The following is a 17066-nucleotide window of genomic DNA, read 5'->3' as shown; positions in this document are numbered from 1 at the left end:
ATGATTTAGAATCATCACGCATAGATGGAAACATTTCAGATCAGGATGTGTTCAGCTAAAGGTCAGTCCTCTGAAAACGGATCCTTTCCATGTCCTCAACGTTTGGTTTGAGTTTCTGCATCAATGCTCTGTGGTTTGGAGACCACCGTCAGCGTGTGGAGCTGCTGAGCTGGAGCAGTCCAGGTTCCTCCATAAGTTTTTACATTGTCTGTCTTCAGGTCGTCTGCGTTGTCTGTCTTCAGGTCGTCTGCGTTGTTTGTCTTCAGGTCGTCTGCGTTGTCTGTCTTCAGGTCGTCTGCGTTGTCTGTCTTCTGGTCGTCTGCGTTGTCTGTCTTCAGGTCGTCTGCGTTGTCTGTCTTCAGGTCGTCTGCGTTGTCTGTCTTCAGGTCGTCTGCGTTGTCTGTCTTCAGGTCGTCTGCGTTGTCTGTCTTCAGGTCGTCTGCGTTGTCTGTCTTCAGGTCGTCTGCGTTGTCTGTCTTCAGGTCGTCTGCGTTGTCTGTCTTCTGGTCGTCTGCGTTGTCTGTCTTCAGGTCGTCTGCGTTGTCTGTCTTCAGGTCGTCTGCGTTGTCTGTCTTCAGGTCGTCTGCGTTGTCTGTCTTCAGGTCGTCTGCGTTGTCTGTCTTCAGGTCGTCTGCGTTGTCTGTCTTCAGGTCGTCTGCGTTGTCTGTCTTCAGGTCGTCTGCGTTGTCTGTCTTCAGGTCGTCTGCGTTGTCTGTCTTCAGGTCGTCTGCGTTGTCTGTCTTCAGGTCGTCTGCGTTGTCTGTCTTCAGGTCGTCTGCGTTGTCTGTCTTCTGGTCGTCTGCGTTGTCTGTCTTCAGGTCGTCTGCGTTGTCTGTCTTCAGGTCGTCTGCGTTGTCTGTCTTCAGGTCGTCTGCGTTGTCTGTCTTCAGGTCGTCTGCGTTGTCTGTCTTCAGGTCGTCTGCGTTGTCTGTCTTCAGGTCGTCTGCGTTGTCTGTCTTCAGGTCGTCTGCGTTGTCTGTCTTCAGGTCGTCTGCGTTGTCTGTCTTCAGGTCGTCTGCGTTGTCTGTCTTCAGGTCGTCTGCGTTGTCTGTCTTCAGGTCGTCTGCGTTGTCTGTCTTCAGGTCGTCTGCGTTGTCTGTCTTCAGGTCGTCTGCGTTGTCTGTCTTCAGGTCGTCTGCGTTGTCTGTCTTCAGGTCGTCTGCGTTGTCTGTCTTCAGGTCGTCTGCGTTGTCTGTCTTCTGGTCGTCTGCGTTGTCTGTCTTCAGGTCGTCTGCGTTGTCTGTCTTCAGGTCGTCTGCGTTGTCTGTCTTCAGGTCGTCTGCGTTGTCTGTCTTCAGGTCGTCTGCGTTGTCTGTCTTCAGGTCGTCTGCGTTGTCTGTCTTCTGGTCGTCTGCGTTGTCTGTCTTCAGGTCGTCTGCGTTGTCTGTCTTCAGGTCGTCTGCGTTGTCTGTCTTCAGGTCGCCTGCGTTGTCTGTCTTCAGGTCGTTCATCTTCTTTGCAGATTTTCTATCAGGTTCCGGTCAGATGAGTTTTCTGGTCAGTGACGCTCAGGAACTTCGTGTTGGTCACCGACGGACGCCGCTTTTGGCACATGGTAGGGACCGAGTCCTGCTGGAAAATAAAACTACCATCACCTTGCAGCTTATCGGCACAGAGAAGCGGGAAGTTCTGTGGAATCTCTGTGGACTACGGAGACCCCGGTGGACCAACAGCAGCAGATGACATGGCACCAAACCATCAGACCTGCTAAAACGTTGACTCATATGCATCGTCCTAATCTAAATCACGTAAATGAAATATTCTTGGACGCAGCTCTCTGTGATCATCTGGGCTTCGTCCTTTCAGTGAAGAATGAACGTCTGTCAACGATCTTCAACGAGAATTTACAGCTCAGATCGAGGATCGTTAGATTAAGGTGCAACACCAAGACTTTGCAGCATTCAAGTTCCTCACAATATCATAAAGTAAAAAAACAAAACAAAAAACGAACGGATGCGCATAGTTAGTCTTTTTTTTCACCAGTTACTAACAGCCATTTATCCAAATACCAAATATAATTTGGACCCTTTGGAAGCCCATTTTGAACGCACTTTGCATGCATTCACCAATATTAATAGAGTTTACTCGATGATCTTCATTCTTCCTGAACCTGTCCTGAACTGGTGCAAACAAACCACGTGACTTTAAAACTCAATTACGATGACGTTTAGTGATGATGTAATTGTGACGGTAAGCAAGCAAAGCTGCAATCTCTTTGTAGACAAGTCAAAAAGCAAAGGAAAACTCAGTTTGCTCACGTGACGCCATTTCCAGAGTTGCACATCCGTTACCAACTGGTGCGCACCCATTTTTTTAATTCACTGGCCCTTTAGGGGCTCCGTACATTTTGCATATTTAATGTTATAAAAAGGGTTCAGAGAATGTAGGGCCACTGGTTGGCCCTCGCACGTTTTCACAAATCTGTCCCTCTCTGCAAACAATTTGGAGCCCCCCCCCCCCATCTTGGACACTAACTTTTAGGTTTTGAACTCATCAAGACAAATTTAAAAGAAAATGTAAAAACTTTTGGTATTTCATTTTAATGATTCTGTGTTAAACTCAAGATTAACTTTTTAAAATCATGTTTTACAGAATTATTTTTTGGTATGAACCGGTATATTTATTCCTTATTAAAACCTTTGTCCTGTATGAGGCCAGAACAGTCTCATAATTCAGAAATGTGTGCATTTGTGTTCAGCATTAAGGACAGTCTTTGTCCAAATGTTCATGCACTTTAGTTGGAAACACCAATGAAAAATGAAAAATAATCTATTTTTTCATATTTTAGTAAAAAATGTAAGTATTTACTCTTAAAACTAGGTGTTTTGCTGTAGTATTACTTTTTTTTTTTTTTTTTTTTAATAAAACCATTTTCTACTCACCGCAGCAGATCATCTTCCTCCTTCTAACCCTCATCCATGATCCTCCTCTTTCCTGGTGTCTCCAGCGTCAGCATCCCTTCACCATCATCATCATCATCACAAACGTCTCCATCTGCTTCCCTGGATCTCCAGAACATCCATGATCTGATCCTCTGATGGATTCAATCCTGATCCGTCGTGATCCCAAAGAGCTTTCCTTTTCCCTCCCTGCTCATCTTCCTCTCCTTCCACCAACAACCTCCCACCTGACTCCGCTTTGTTCTGTGTCACGTTGGTGATTTGCATATTTGATTAACCCTTGTTCTATCCTAGGCATTTTACCATTGGGAGTGGGGTCATCTAGACCCACTAGACAGTGCTCTGAACCTTTTTTCTTCAATGATTTGTGATCTTCACTGGTGTCCATGGATTACATGACATCTTTCCACCTTTATCCACCTTTGTCATGGTAGGGAGAACACGTCAATGGAAGGGGGGGGTCATCTAAGATAGCACAAGGGTTACATGACAGAACAGAACTCCTATTTATCCATTAACGATAGATTTTGATGCATAAATTCCTGCATCTCTATCACTAAAACCAGGTCATTGTAAGTTCTCCAGAAGACAAAGGAAGAGTGTTAAAGACTCATGAAATAAAACACAAACTGATTTAGGGAGTGTTTTTTTTTCTTAAAACAGTTTAGATTTTAATCTGAAAAAGTAGAGCACCAAACAATAAATTCCTTGTAGCATAAAAGAGGCACTCCGTCCCCCGTCCCCCTCGCCTTTGATGCAGATACCTTAACAACAGTTTGGCTACGCGAGGGTTTGATTCCCTCCAAAGAAATGAACTCTGGGAGGCAAACGGATTCGTCCTCGGTGTGTTTTCACAGCAAACGTCCACAGACACCAGAGGCACAAAGCAGTTTGCTGAACATGGACACGCATGAGGAAGCAAAGAAAACGCCGTCTGTACATTTCAGACGTGTGGGCTAATAAATGCAAGGGCTTCCCTTCACGCCACTGTCTGCAGCGTTTCATGACCACGAGAAGACGCCTTCGTCTGCAGAGGAGAACACCTTTCAACTCTTCAATGTAAACATGAGTGAGGACATTTTTTCTTTTCCATTCCACTCTTAAACCACTTTTTAAACGATCAACACTGTGCTATTCCTTCATTAAACCTTTGCCTTTTACAGCTGCAGACATTTTACCTCTGAGAGATAGAAATAATCCACATAAAAAGTTTTCAGAATTCAAGGCTGCAAAAATAGTTTAAATCATAAAAATACACATATATTTGTAGATATTTACACAGTAATGCATTTGGTGAGTAGTTCCATACTTCTTGAGCCTAAGCACTCTAACAGTTAAATAACTCATGCAGTTACTGTAAGATTACTTGCAGGAAATGTTATGACGAAGCGTGAAGAACCGGCGGATCATCGTAGCCCCTCTGATTTTTGTGCACCGAGTTTCGCGCGATGAAGAACACGTGGAATGTATCACGACCACAGAGAGCGCAGTTTTTCCTCGTCTGACCGAGTCGAACGGATGAAAGTGCATCTTTTACAGTTCATGAAAATGCTTCTGGTCATCTGGCTAAAGCGAGGCAGAAGAAAGCCGTTTCCATCAAAGCCAAAGGAGATCAAAAAGCCGGAGTGGTTGACGGCATAACTGCCTCACTGCTGCATAAGTACAGATATACCATATAAATAGTAGTCAAATGTTTACCAGTATCAATAAGTGCTTACGTTCTAATATATAAATACATCTTACAGTATTCATAATTACATAATTATTCCTCTATGTTTGTGCAAAAGCAAATCCATGCATTTGTAACGGGATAAAAACCACAACATTAAGAAAATGCAACAAAAAATGAGTTTAAGAAAAAGCTGCATTTGTCTCCAGCAGAGCTGACGGAACAATAAAGAAAACGCTTTCCTCTGAGACTCCTCCGAAAGCGCAGCCGTGTCTGCGGAAAGCGGCCTCCGGATGCGCAGCCGTGTTTGCAGAAACCGGCCTCCGGATGCGCAGCCGTGTCTGCTGAAAGCGGGCTGCGGAACCGCAGCCGTGTTTGCGGAAGTGCAGCCGTGTCTGCGTACAGCCAACATTTTCCAGATGAAGGGAAACGAGGCGCAGAAGCAAAGAAACACAAGGCACAGACCCTCGCCGCTTGATCACCAAACAGCACAGAAAGCATCTACTGCAGATTTGGTCGGACTGTTTCATAAACACAGACATGTCTCCTCATAAATAGCCTCGAGTTACCGGACTACTGCATCACACCTTGATATGGTTACACAAACAACAGTCTATTTTCAGAGCACACACAGCAACATACACTGCCTGTATGCATCTAAGAAGAAGTAAATGTTAAAGACATTTTTACAAGTTCCATAAATATCATTTATGTGCAATTGTACGCATACTATGTCAGACAAAGGCAGATTAGCATAATATTGCACCTGCACCCAGAAATGATTCGTCACCTTGCGGTTCTACACCGCTTCACAGTCCTCTGAAGAGCTCGTCGTTCTTCATCCAAACCAGACGGAGTCTTCCTCTGCTGCCTGTGGTGGGACGGAGACGGCCCCCGTAGGGCCGCAGGAGGGCGACACAAACCGAGACCACGCGGCGGCTGGATTTAATGAGGGTCCTCTGTGGTGATCTTCAACGAGGCGATGGCTTTCAAGCAGGTTTGGACGCCCTCCTCCTGCCTGCCGTCCCTGACCCCGAGCTCGGGGGGGCTCTCCCCAACGTCCTCCCCCACTGCCTCGGGCCCGTGGACGGATCCTTCCCGGCTGCTGCAGAGCTGTCCCTCGCTGCTCTGGGGGCTCTGCTCCCGGGAGGGCGTGGCCTCGGTACCGGGGGAGGGCAGCGTCTGGAGCCCCCCCACAGGAACGAGCGGGAGCAAACTGTGGGCCTGTTGCTGGGAGTGGAGAGGGAGGTGGCTGAGGACGTTCTGGTGCTGAGAGGAGGACGCTCCAGAAGGAGTGGAGGCCGCGCTGCTCCTCTGATCCTGGAACAGGAAAAAAAATATAATCAGATATATTTTTCTGTTTTCTAACAAGAACAAGTGATGCATTTCAACTGAATGTGGTTAACCTTTTTTTAAAATTCTTTTTTAGTTTTACGATACAGTGGAATGACTGAAAACGTTAGCACGACCCAAACTGAAACTCTAAAGTACCCAGAAGGTTCTACGGAAGACTTGGTTGGCGGTTCTGTAATTTTGCAGCTCATTTTGCTAGCCAGACGTAAGACGACTCGATCTCTGAGGCTCCGTCTTTCTCTCCTTTTGGGTGCCGTCACCTCATCATAAATCCGGCCTCAGCAGCGTGTCTGCGTCTCGCCCACGAAAACAACATCTGAACTTTAGCAAAGATGGATGTTCATGTTGTTCAGATAAAAGGAAAGCATTAAGCCAATCACCGCTAGCTCCACAGAGAAAGTGGGTGTGTCTGTTAGCCTGGGGGCGGAGCTGGTAGCACAGACTCTTCCTGGGAGGGGCGGTTCTTCACTTTGTGATGTCACAATGTGAGAACCAGCTCTTTTTCATGGAAAGGAGCTCAGAGAGCAGGTTTGTAGAGGAATATTGAAATGCATGAACGGATGAAAAGACCACTGTGGGGTTGTTGTTTTTTGTTTTGGATCATAAAACACTTAAAAGCTGAAAAATGTTGATTTTTAATGGTATAAGCCCTTTAATACAAAACACTGTAGCTACAACTACAAAGCTAGCAAGTGGACCATTCAGAGGTTTTGTGGTCTGTGTAAACCTGGAACAGCATGACAGTTGTAGAACAGTACCTGTACACCTGGGGCGTGGCCTGGTATTAATTGAGTCTAGCTTATCTTTAAGTGTTTCTATTTCAGTGCAAACTTGCACACAAGTGGCTTCTCCACAGTTGCAGCTGCTGAAAATATCTGAGTTCAGTTTGGTTCCAGAGATGCTTCCCACCCACGTCAGAAAATCTGTTGTTCTGGAATTACCCCCCCCCCCCCCCCCCCCCAAAAAAAAAACAAAAACAAAAACAAACAAACAAACTAACAACTGCTTAGAGATAAAGTTCAACCCGGATAAAGGAATGAATGTTCTGATACGAACCATTTCCACATCCAAGGCTCCTGGTAGTGGACTCATCTCCAGCTTTGTCTGGTGTCTGGTTTTATCCCCGCCCCCTTTGTGCTGGTGAGAGCCTCTGCGTGGGGACACCGCCCTAAGCACCACCCTCTGCCTGCCCCTCACTGAGCATTCCCGCTTTCCGACCAACTCAGTTCCCGGTGAAGTGGAACGTTCCAGTGAGACTGGGGAGGGGTGCTGTATGGATTTGAAACTGGGTGAATTGGGCCTCAGTGGAGATGTATCCCATCTTGGATAGGAACGACCTCGAGCGGGGAGCTCCCGCCTCGGGGATGGAAACCGTAAGCGAGAAGGGGATGGTTCTCTGATTGGAGACTCCCAGCCAGGAGACAGTAGACATGAAGAGTAAGGGTCAAAGAGGGCGTTGGTTTGGTCTGGAGACAGGACTGCTAGGGAGTCTTCATCCATGGATTTGTCTGAGTGGTCAAATGTCGAGACCCGTGGATGGTCAGATGTTCTGCTGGGGGGGGGTTGTGCGGTGTCGGGTCCTGACAGAGAGGCGAGGGAGCAGCCGTGGACGGTAGCTGTAGATGTGACTGACAGAGGAGTAGCTCCACACAGTTGAGGACTCGTGCTTCTTGAGCGCAATTTTGGAGTGGAATCTCCCTCGTAGTCCTCATCCTCATCTTCGTCTTCTTCGATTTCGTCAGCTTCTTCATCCATGATGTCAGAGTCTTCAGCGTCGGAGAACTGGTGTTTGGTGGTAGCTGCCACCTCCGCCTTGGAGTCTGGTTGGATATAATCAACTCTTAAATGACGAACAAGTGTTGAACTACCATTAAATGGAAAGTCGGCCTCTTACCATGTTCCTGGATCTCCGTCTCGTCCATCGTTGCTGACACTCCAAGTTCCAGGCATTTCTTCATGTGAGCCTTTGACTTCATGTGTTTCGTCAGATTTCCTGTGGGGCACAGACAGAAAACTGCGCTCGGACATTTTGGTTTCATCATAAAAGTGCAGGTTTTACTGGGATCCCAGAGAACGCACCTTTGGTCTTGAAAGCAAAGTTACAGACCCTGCAGACGTACGGTCGCACGTCTGTGTGGGTCCGGATATGTTTCTTGAGCATGCTTGGCTTCTTGCAGCGGATGCCGCACTCCTCACAAATGTATTTTCCCCGCCCTCGGCCTCTGACATACACATACTCTTCATTGGACTTGTACCTGAAAGGAAACACGAGATCTAGATGTGACACAGCCTTTGGTGACTGATTACATCTTTAGATTTGCTTTTGTATGGTCACTGAAAAGACATTCAAGTTCCTCCCCTACCTCTACGGCTTCTCCCAACCCTTACATTTAGCCCTCCCAGCAGAGAGATGGAGAAACAGTCACTATGTCAGATTTCCCACCCTAACTACTAAAAACTACTAAAAATTTTAATTGATTTGAGCGTTTTGTGATGATTTTTTATGATCCGCTGTCTTCTGAAGATAAAAACGTTGATGGTTTAGTAAAAAAAAGTACATTTTTTTGGTAAAAATTGTTCCGACGCAATGCATTGTGGTTTATATTTGCCTATCTAGTGAGCATGGATGCACACTGGTTTTTTTGCTGAGACTTCTGGGAAATATAAAGGGCTCTGGATTTTGGAATTGTAGATTTGGACAAACTAGAAAATGGTGAACGCGCTTCGTAGTGAGTAGGGAAAGAATTCAGACACAACCAGTGTCTTCAAATTTGGACGACACAACCACTTGATGACATCATCAATAGTCGCCTGTCATCTATGTTAGTACGAAGCTGAAAATACATCACCGTTCATCTTTCTGGGGGTTTGTTTCAATGCAACTTTGCACTTTTTTTGTGTTCTGCTTCCTGATTGGCTGTTAACCTTGTCAATCAATCTCCTCAATGCTGTGTCTCCTGCACAGAGCTGCACACTCAGTTTGCCAAATCTACATAAATCTTTGATCAGGATCAGATCTTTCTGTTCATTGTATAATCCTGGACTTTGAGTTTAAACAAGAGAGAAAAGTGTGAAAATGTTCGTGTCTGTCTGAGAAAAGTGTAGGAAGTGCGTAGTGGGGAGTTTTGCCGCCCTAAAACATCTCTAATCCTACTGTTCAGATTTCACATTTCGTGGGTTATTTATGGAACGAAGCCTCTGCGATGAACCAGAGAACACCGAACACAGAAAAATGAAATGTGATGGCATCACCTCTTCCTCTGCTTATCTGATTCTAAAGCCAAACAGACTCCTGGTTGTTGAAGTCAGTCGTATCAAAACAGACGTGGAATCTCGTTCGTCCTGGTCTGCAGTTATTTTTTCTCTTCTCATTTTTAGTACTGACCCGACTCTCCAGTGACCTCATTTTTAGAGGAGAGTAATCGTTGTCAAAGACACAGAAAACTCTAGTGCAGGCATACTTTTCATTATTTTCCTCATAGTTATTCTTAGGAGCATTTGGGTTAAAGAGCTATTCTGTTTGTAAAATATTATTGATGAAGAAAGAAAAACTGTCAAAGGATTACAAAGAAGTCTGCTTCTTTGGGAGTAAATAAAGACATGGGCTGGTACTTTAGCATAGACCTGTGTATTTTTAGTTCTAAATGGGGGTGAAAAAGAGCACAGCTGATAAGATCTTAAAATAGCGGCAGCAAAAGCAGTGGCACTTCCAGCGAGCACAAGTGACAAGTGTTCTGATGCCTCCCGTCTTGACTGACCCTCCCTCAAAGATCTTAATCCGTGTTGGCGCTGTCTGGTTTGCGGAGGCCTCCCTGTCTTTCCACTCCTCCTTGGCGGTTTTGGCTCTGCAGCTGATGTCTTTCGCTTTCTTCCCGAAGGTGACGTTGTCCACTTCTTTGGGCTCTGGTTTCCTCTGCAGCTGAATCAGATGAACACAAACAGCGTTAGCACCCTTTCTGAGCGGCCTCCACATCGATGTTGTAACGTGATCCTTCCAGCGTTATGTATCACACATGGAATTACACAGCATGTTTTGTAAACACGCACTATCTCCTGCTGTGCTGAAAAACCCCATTTAGAAGGTTTGCTTTATTCTTCATCTAAACTCTGACAAACGTGGTGGTTGAACGTATCAGATTTGGTAACATTATGCAATGTGATGAGTTCAACAGACAACAAGCACAATGCATGACTCTCCACTGATGGATGGAACCCTTTCCTCACCTGTTCAGCGCTCTGCCTCCATAAGAGGAGGGATGAAACGAGCTTCCCCGTGCCGGGCGGGCACATGGCTGCCATGGTGTAAATGACCTTTTCTCCCTTCTGTCTGGACTGCAGCAGAGCCAGAGCAGCGCTGGTACTTAGCTCCAGAGGATTGGGATTGTGGGAAATCGCGCACCATGTAGCATAAACCGAGGAAAGAGCGGTGTCGGCGTGAGAGCAGCTCGGCTTAGTGAAGTTGAGATAACACCAGCTTACACCTGTCGTGGTGCGAAGACTTGGAAAGTGAGATATGAGCCTAGGATGCTTGGTGTCTGAGGTCAGGATGTCTGGGCTGGAAACCAGCTGTGCTCCCGTCTCCATCTGCACCTTCACTTCGCTGACTGATAGAAAGACATGAGGAGGCGAGGAGGAGGCCTCCGCGCCTTGGTCGACGGCCTCCGTCCCTTTTTGATAAAGGTCGACAAATGCAGTCCTGCATGACTCCCCCTGAGCGGGAGCTGCTGGTGCAGTCTGCATTTTTAAACTCTTCTTCTCACTTAACTGGCATTTTCCCAGCTCCACAGCACTCAGCTCCTCTACAATCTGCCCAAACATTCTCTCTTCCTTGACCCGTTTTTGCTGCTTGACCTCAATGAACATGTCCAGACTGCTGGCAGGTGACAGCATACGTTTGCTTGCGCCTCCACTGGAGGCGTTGGTGGTAGAGATGGTTCTGGAGGTCAGGGACAGAGGGAAGCCCGTTTTGAGCTTAGCTGATGATAAATCAAGGGCTTCAGAATTGAAAGTTTGAACTGCCAGAGGTTTGGGCTGAGACGGTCCATGATGAGGATCAGGACTTCCACAGAACTGTGAACTCCGACTCTGAAGAATTGCAGTAACAGATCTCACGCTGTCATACATATTGTCAACAATCTGAGATACTGAGGTGTACGTGATGCTGCCAAAGGACGGCACATGGGTCTGGATTCGAACGGGAACCAACAAGCTTGGTTGTGGCAGCTGGGGAAACACATTTGTGGTGGAAAACATTGGCAAAGCATGCGGTAGAACAGCTGGGAACAGAGAAGAGGTGGTGCTTAGGTACTGTGGGAGCGCTTGTGGCACCTCTGTGTCCATATTCAAGGACTCTTGTCGGACCAAGTTCACCCTCCTTTTCTCAATGACTTCGCCGACGTCTGTGTGTCTAACTTTGGACGTTGGGGAAAGGCTGCCGTAGTCAAATGAAACACTCCGAACCTCTGGGAAGTCTTTGCGCAAGTTGCATGGCGCTTGCTCAGAGGAAGAGCGTCTCATTTCGTGCTGTTGCCGCTGGCTGAGCACAGACAGGGAGTGCCCACTGCCGGGCACAGCAAGGAGCTCCAGGGGTTTGCCAAATTCATCTTGCCTGGCTGGTGAGGCTGACTTTAAGTTCTCTTCCCTGTCAAAGGAAAAAGTGGAGCTGTAAGACAGATTGCTGTCCTGACTCGGGCTGCGGGAAAGACTGGTGCAGGCAGACTCGAAGCTAGACTCGCCCGAGGAGTGCTCAATTTCTGCTAAGCGAAGCCTTTTCTTCTTTGGAGGGAGCTTTTCTGGAGGGAATTGTGCTAAAGTTTCACTCCTTTGAGGCCACTGAAACTCATCTGTGTGCTTCTCTGGTTCCTTCACCTGCACCTCTGGAGCTTTTTCTGGACTATCAGGCTCGACGGTGACCCGGATTTCTGGTACTTGTATGTTGGACTGTCGAATAAGTTTGGGTCCAAGTTGGACAGACTGCCTTGACCTGCCGTCACCTTCCATCTCGAAAGAGTCGCTTGCCTCCATCAGCTGATACGAAGGGATGCCCTCCGATCTCGGACCGTGATATTTAAAATACTCTGACTGCTCAACGTGAGGCTTGGTTATTGAATTGGTGTGCTGAATCACAGAAATGACGTTCCCTAAGGTTTTTCGCGCTGACATTTCAGGGGTGACAGAAAGGTCCATGTCACACCTCTCCGAATATCCTCTCCCTAGAGCAATAATGCCCATTGCTGCTTGTTTTAAATCATAGTCTTTGGTTGACTCCAACATGTCTTCACACTGCTCTTGATGGCCTTCATATTGGCCCGGCATTTCCTCCTCTTCCCTCTTTTCTTTGCGACGTTTCCGTGTTGCCAGTTCCACCGCATGTCTTTGTTGGGTCATACTGGTCACCACGAGGGAGTAGTTTTCCATTTCCAGCCCCACGGGGGAAACGCTAACCTCCCCCATCTTCCCGTGGTTGTCAGCATCCGTGTGGCCATCGTGTGTCTCAAAAGCAGCCTGCCGCTGAAGTCTCCTCATGCCCCCGGTGCCTGTTCTCTCATCGAACGAGTGGCTGCCTCGGAGCGCTTGTGGCATCGTCAGACCAACCGCTGAAGATGTTGGCATAGAGTTGCTTCTCATGAGCGGTCCCATTTCAGGGTCTAACTGCAGCTCCTTCACCTCGTCTCTTATCAGTGACTTTGTGTTTATTTTGATAGACTCAACAGTCTCCTTTTCTTGGGTGAAAACTCGCGAGACGCCTCTTTCTGAGAGCTTCTCAGTGTACTCGTGACATGACTCGGAACTACAAGCAGCAAAAGTTGAGGTCTGTTTGGGGCTTGGCCGATAACACTTTCCAAACATGATTTCCTGATAGGACTTTGCATTTGCGTTTGGAGGACCTGTCTGGTGTTCAGAGCTCTCAGAGCGAGAGAAGTACCCTGAGTCAGTGCTTCCTTTGCTTGACTGGCTTGGGAGCGACAGGTTGTTCTCAGAGTCGCTGCTTCGTTTTTCAGAAAGTCGAAGTGCAAGCCTTTGTTTGATAGTGCAGGACTGAATTGCACGGCCAGCCTCCGCTGGGATTGGAGGTGCATTGATTTCTTGGGGTTGGGATAAGCCCTCCTGGGGTGACATTGATGTGGCTCCCTTTTTCTGAGCGATGAGATTCAGGACTTTCACTGCTGTGTAATCAGATCCCTCCATTGGCGAGTCCAGAAGCAGCAGTGGGTCACTGAGGGTGTCCTCGTCCGTGTCCGTGCTCTGCTCTGCATCAGAGAATCCCTCTCCTTCCCCTTCGAAAGACCCCTGATCCGTGTTGACACCGTAGGCACCGAGTTCTGAAAGCGACAGTGTTCCAGCTTTGAGGGAGTGAGCGTGGGACTTTCTGTGCTTGTACAGATTACTTTTCGTTTTGAAGGAGAACCCACAGGGGACGCAGGGGTAGGGCCGTTCTCCGGTGTGGGAGCGAATGTGCTTCTTCAGCACGCTGGGTTTGGCACAGGCCCGCCCACAGTAATCGCATACATACTTCCCAGGTTTTTGTGCTTTCTGCTCGGCCCTGGATGTTGCCTCCAAGAGCGAATCCGTTCCCAATGGAGAACTCTGCTGCTGGACTTCGGGGGACTTCCTGTGAGATGCATTTCCTAGAGGCTGTGCTGCAACCTTCTGTCTTCCTGCAGAAAGCAGCTTACTGGACGGTGCTGAATGTACCTCATGATCGTGATGACTGGTGGCCTGGCCTTTGGGGACCTGGTCTTGTAGTTGTACAGATTTCCCTGAGTCAGGCATTTCTTTTGAACCACATGTGACTCCGCTTTGAGCTTCCCCACGCTGGTGGTGCCAGACTTTACCTTCAGAACCGGCCGATGGTCTCCTCTTGGTCTGTTCAGCCTCCGATGTGCATTTGTTCTGAAGAACATTCGTGTCGTGACCCTCTGTGGAGCCTTTCAGCCCTGCAGTAGTTTCAAGTGACTCCATGAATCCAATGTTACTTCCTTTGCGATCGATTTTCAAAGATGAGATCTGTTATATAACTCTGGAGATATTAGCATTGTAGTGAAGTGCAGGGAAGGGTCATCTGAAAGAAATGAGACAGAAAAAAAGAATTAAAACCTGAGAATGAATCCCATAAAACAAAATAGAAGCTCATAAAAATCTGCAATGTGGTTGTAAAAACAAATCAAGAGGCAAAAATGAAACTGCAGCTTAAAAGTTAGAGCTGTTTCCCAAAAGTCCACCTAATAAAACAAGAGAATAAAACTCATAATGAGCCTCAACACAGCAGGAAAGGAAAATACTGAGTCTTATTACTGAGGTACCCCATGCCAGCTCTGGCAGAGACCCCAACGTTCACGAAACCCTTCAGAGGCCCATACCAGTACCAAAAACCGGGTTTAGTCTGTCTGTGTGTGTCTGTAACCGAGACAGAGTTAATGGGAAACAAGAGAAACAGCTTTTACATGAACTTTATGCTGATCTATTCAGTCAGTGCAGAAGATGGAGGGAGAGGTTTGTTTTTGTACTATTTAGTTACAGAGACTTGGTGATTTCATGGTGCAGTCAGGATTGTGTTCAGCTCAGGGAGAACAGATTTCATTCATGACAAAAGAGGCAAAAGTCAACAATTTAAATCATTTTTTTAGGTAGAAACATTGTTTTTTTCTCTCCTGTGAATCAAATCAAAACTATTTTATGTTGAACTCAAAGTCCTTCCATCCCGATTGGGCAGTGATGACTGCGTAAGCTCCTCTCAGGTCTCAGAGTAAACCACTGAAAGGTGCTGCAACGTCTCTCTGGCACAGTTAGAGCTCCAATAAGCCGTTCAGGTTAACATCTGTCTGCAACCAGAATGTATTTTAAAGAGTGACGTATGTTTGCCTAAACATGCGTGCAGCGTGTTAGGCTCTTCATGTAAGTTCAGCTCAGCTTGCTGACACGCCTGCCGTACGATTATCATTGTTTGAGCTCTTTAGCATCCTCTTCTATGGTCTGAGTACATGTGGCTGAGTCCGAATTCCCTCACTCCTCCCTGACAAACCCTTAAGGGGGCGGGACTATCCAATGTCCTGGAATAGAACCCAATTCAGACGCGACCTCATAGAACGAAGACTGTTTATGAATCCACTCTGATGAGGAGAACCTGGAGGATCTGTAAATAACACATTTACAGAACATTTTAAAATAACAAATCGTTCAAACACAACCCATTGGGGTCTGTATTTGCCAATCTAGTGAGCATCAACACAGACTTCGGGGAAATTTGGATTTTTTGGGATAAAAAATTCGGACAGAATGGCGACCGGCCAGACGCAGTGAGGGAATTCTGATAAGCGCCATTAGATCGAGCGTCCTGGCATCCCCAGAACTGAATTCTTTTAGTTTGTCAGAAAGTCTGTTTAACTTGTGGAAATGTGGGTTCTGTTCCCTCGTTGTAGTCCAGACTTTAGCTGTGTAATAAGCAGCCATGTTCTGCCGGGCAGAGTTGTATTTCCTTTGTAGATTTATAACAAACCTGCTCATGGGTTGTTAGCGTGTGAAGTTGTTGCATAGCAGGACACTTTTAGTCGCTTTGCACGTCGACTCTAAACATCTTATTCGACCTTTTAGAACTTTTTAGTTTGGCGCCGCTGTTCCTGCAGGTTTGGGGATTTTAGGAGCGCATTGTTCACTGTTTCATCCCTCCTGGAGAGAGTTGAAGAGTCCGGTTTGTGTTTCACATGTCACCACGTGCACACACATGGACGCTTTTGGTCTGGATCCCGTCCCTCTGGCGTCACGTCGGATGGTGGCGGGCAGGTTTCTGAGGTCGGGTCCCCTCCATCCTCTCAGTGTCAAAGTGGCGTCCTCCGTGAGGTTCTGGAAAAGGATCTGGTTCAGACCCTCCGAGTTTCCTCTAATTGGGTCATCCTCTGCTTCTCTGTTCCTTTGTTAGCACACCTCTCACTGCTCTGGAGGAGGGTGTCCAAGGTGACACCCCCCTTCTTTTCTTTCACAGGCTTCTACATAGATTTTTTTTTTGGGGGGGGGGGGGCTTCCACGGTGAACTACAGCCAGGGATGATGGATGGCTGCGGGGGGGGGTCCACGCTGAAAACAGGGAGGTTTACAGAGGTAAATGGTTTTCTGAGGGAGGGGGCAGCCACATTCAGGGGCCTGGTAGGGAGCTCCCTCTCAAGGTGACCCTCATTGGTTGGTTTCATCCTCCGCAGAGTGACGGTGGGACGGGTCCCTGAGACACGCGGCACACCTCTGAGGCAGCGGCAGTCCGGTTTGAATCCCGTCGCTCCCGGCAACGCGCGCCAGTATGTGACACAGCGGCAATGACGCGCGCCAACAGGAGGGAGGTGGGTGGCAGTAGGTGGGTTTCGGGATGACTGGGGCATCTGAACCTTCATGGAGCTCATCCCGGAGAAGACAATGAGCCCGCGAGCGCCTGCCGCCGATGCATGACATCATGGGATGCAGTCCGGTTAGCCGTTAACGGGAGCTGGGCAGGAGGTCCATATCACGAGAGGAGGCGGGCGGTGCGCGGAGCTCTGCTGAACAATGAATCAACAGTCCGGCAGCGACACGAAGCCCCACAGCCTCCCCGCAGCTGACATCCACACATCAAATGATCCTCATACAAACCTGACATTGGAGCGGCCCCCCCCGTCCCATTTCCACGGTCACATGGGACATTCCTCATAGCTCCGCTCCTCCGATCTCCTCATGGGCGACAAACCATCCAAAAGCAGAGGAGCAAGTCCATCAGTGTCGCAGCTCCTGTGCGTCTGAAGAGCTATAGATGCCAGCGAGTCACCGGAGAAAATACCCAACCGTGACGCGCGGACCCAGGCACAAAAATAGCAAAGGGGCCCTGGGAGGGATTACACAACAGCCCACGTTTCAGGACGCTTTCTTTCCCCCCTCTGTCTCCCTCTGAAGCAGCGGCTGCCTCGCTCTCCACACAAACCGGGGGGGCCGGCCGCTGTCGTGACCCTCGGAGTCAGACGTCACCGCGCCGCTCAGGCCGTTCCTCTTACCTGGGGACATCTGCGCGCTCCTGCTCTCCATCCAGCCTGACGCGCAGATCAGAACGGAACCGGGAAGGAGCCTAATCACACTCTGCCGCCGCTCTCAATGTACATTTCCTGCAGCATCTCTGCTTAGAAGGGGGGG

The 17066-nt window shown here is 48.0% G+C and overlaps 1 protein-coding gene across 3 annotated transcripts; it reads right to left on the bottom strand.

Moving 5' to 3' along the window:
* Positions 1-3542: 3542 nt before the first annotated feature.
* On the bottom strand, positions 3543-17066 carry LOC101167085 (transcription factor HIVEP2). Of its 3 annotated transcripts, none has more exons than XM_011490032.3 (7): positions 16536-17066; positions 10147-13984; positions 9681-9841; positions 8002-8177; positions 7817-7915; positions 6979-7742; positions 3543-5889 (listed from the first exon to the last, which is right to left on the bottom strand). In XM_011490032.3, the coding sequence occupies exons 2-7, from the start codon at positions 13882-13884 to the stop codon at positions 5515-5517; spliced, it is 5313 nt and encodes a 1770-aa protein (XP_011488334.1). In that variant the 5' UTR covers positions 13885-13984; positions 16536-17066; the 3' UTR covers positions 3543-5514. The 3 variants fall into 3 exon arrangements, with proteins under 3 accessions (XP_011488334.1, XP_011488335.1, XP_020569328.1); XM_011490033.3 differs by having other exon boundaries at positions 16931-17066; XM_020713669.2 differs by lacking the exon at positions 16536-17066 and adding an exon at positions 15419-15914.

The sequence above is a fragment of the Oryzias latipes genome, chromosome 22 (genome assembly GCF_002234675.1).
Source record: "Oryzias latipes chromosome 22, ASM223467v1".
NCBI lineage: Eukaryota > Metazoa > Chordata > Actinopteri > Beloniformes > Adrianichthyidae > Oryzias > Oryzias latipes.
This window is presented reverse-complemented; position numbering and strand designations above follow the sequence as displayed.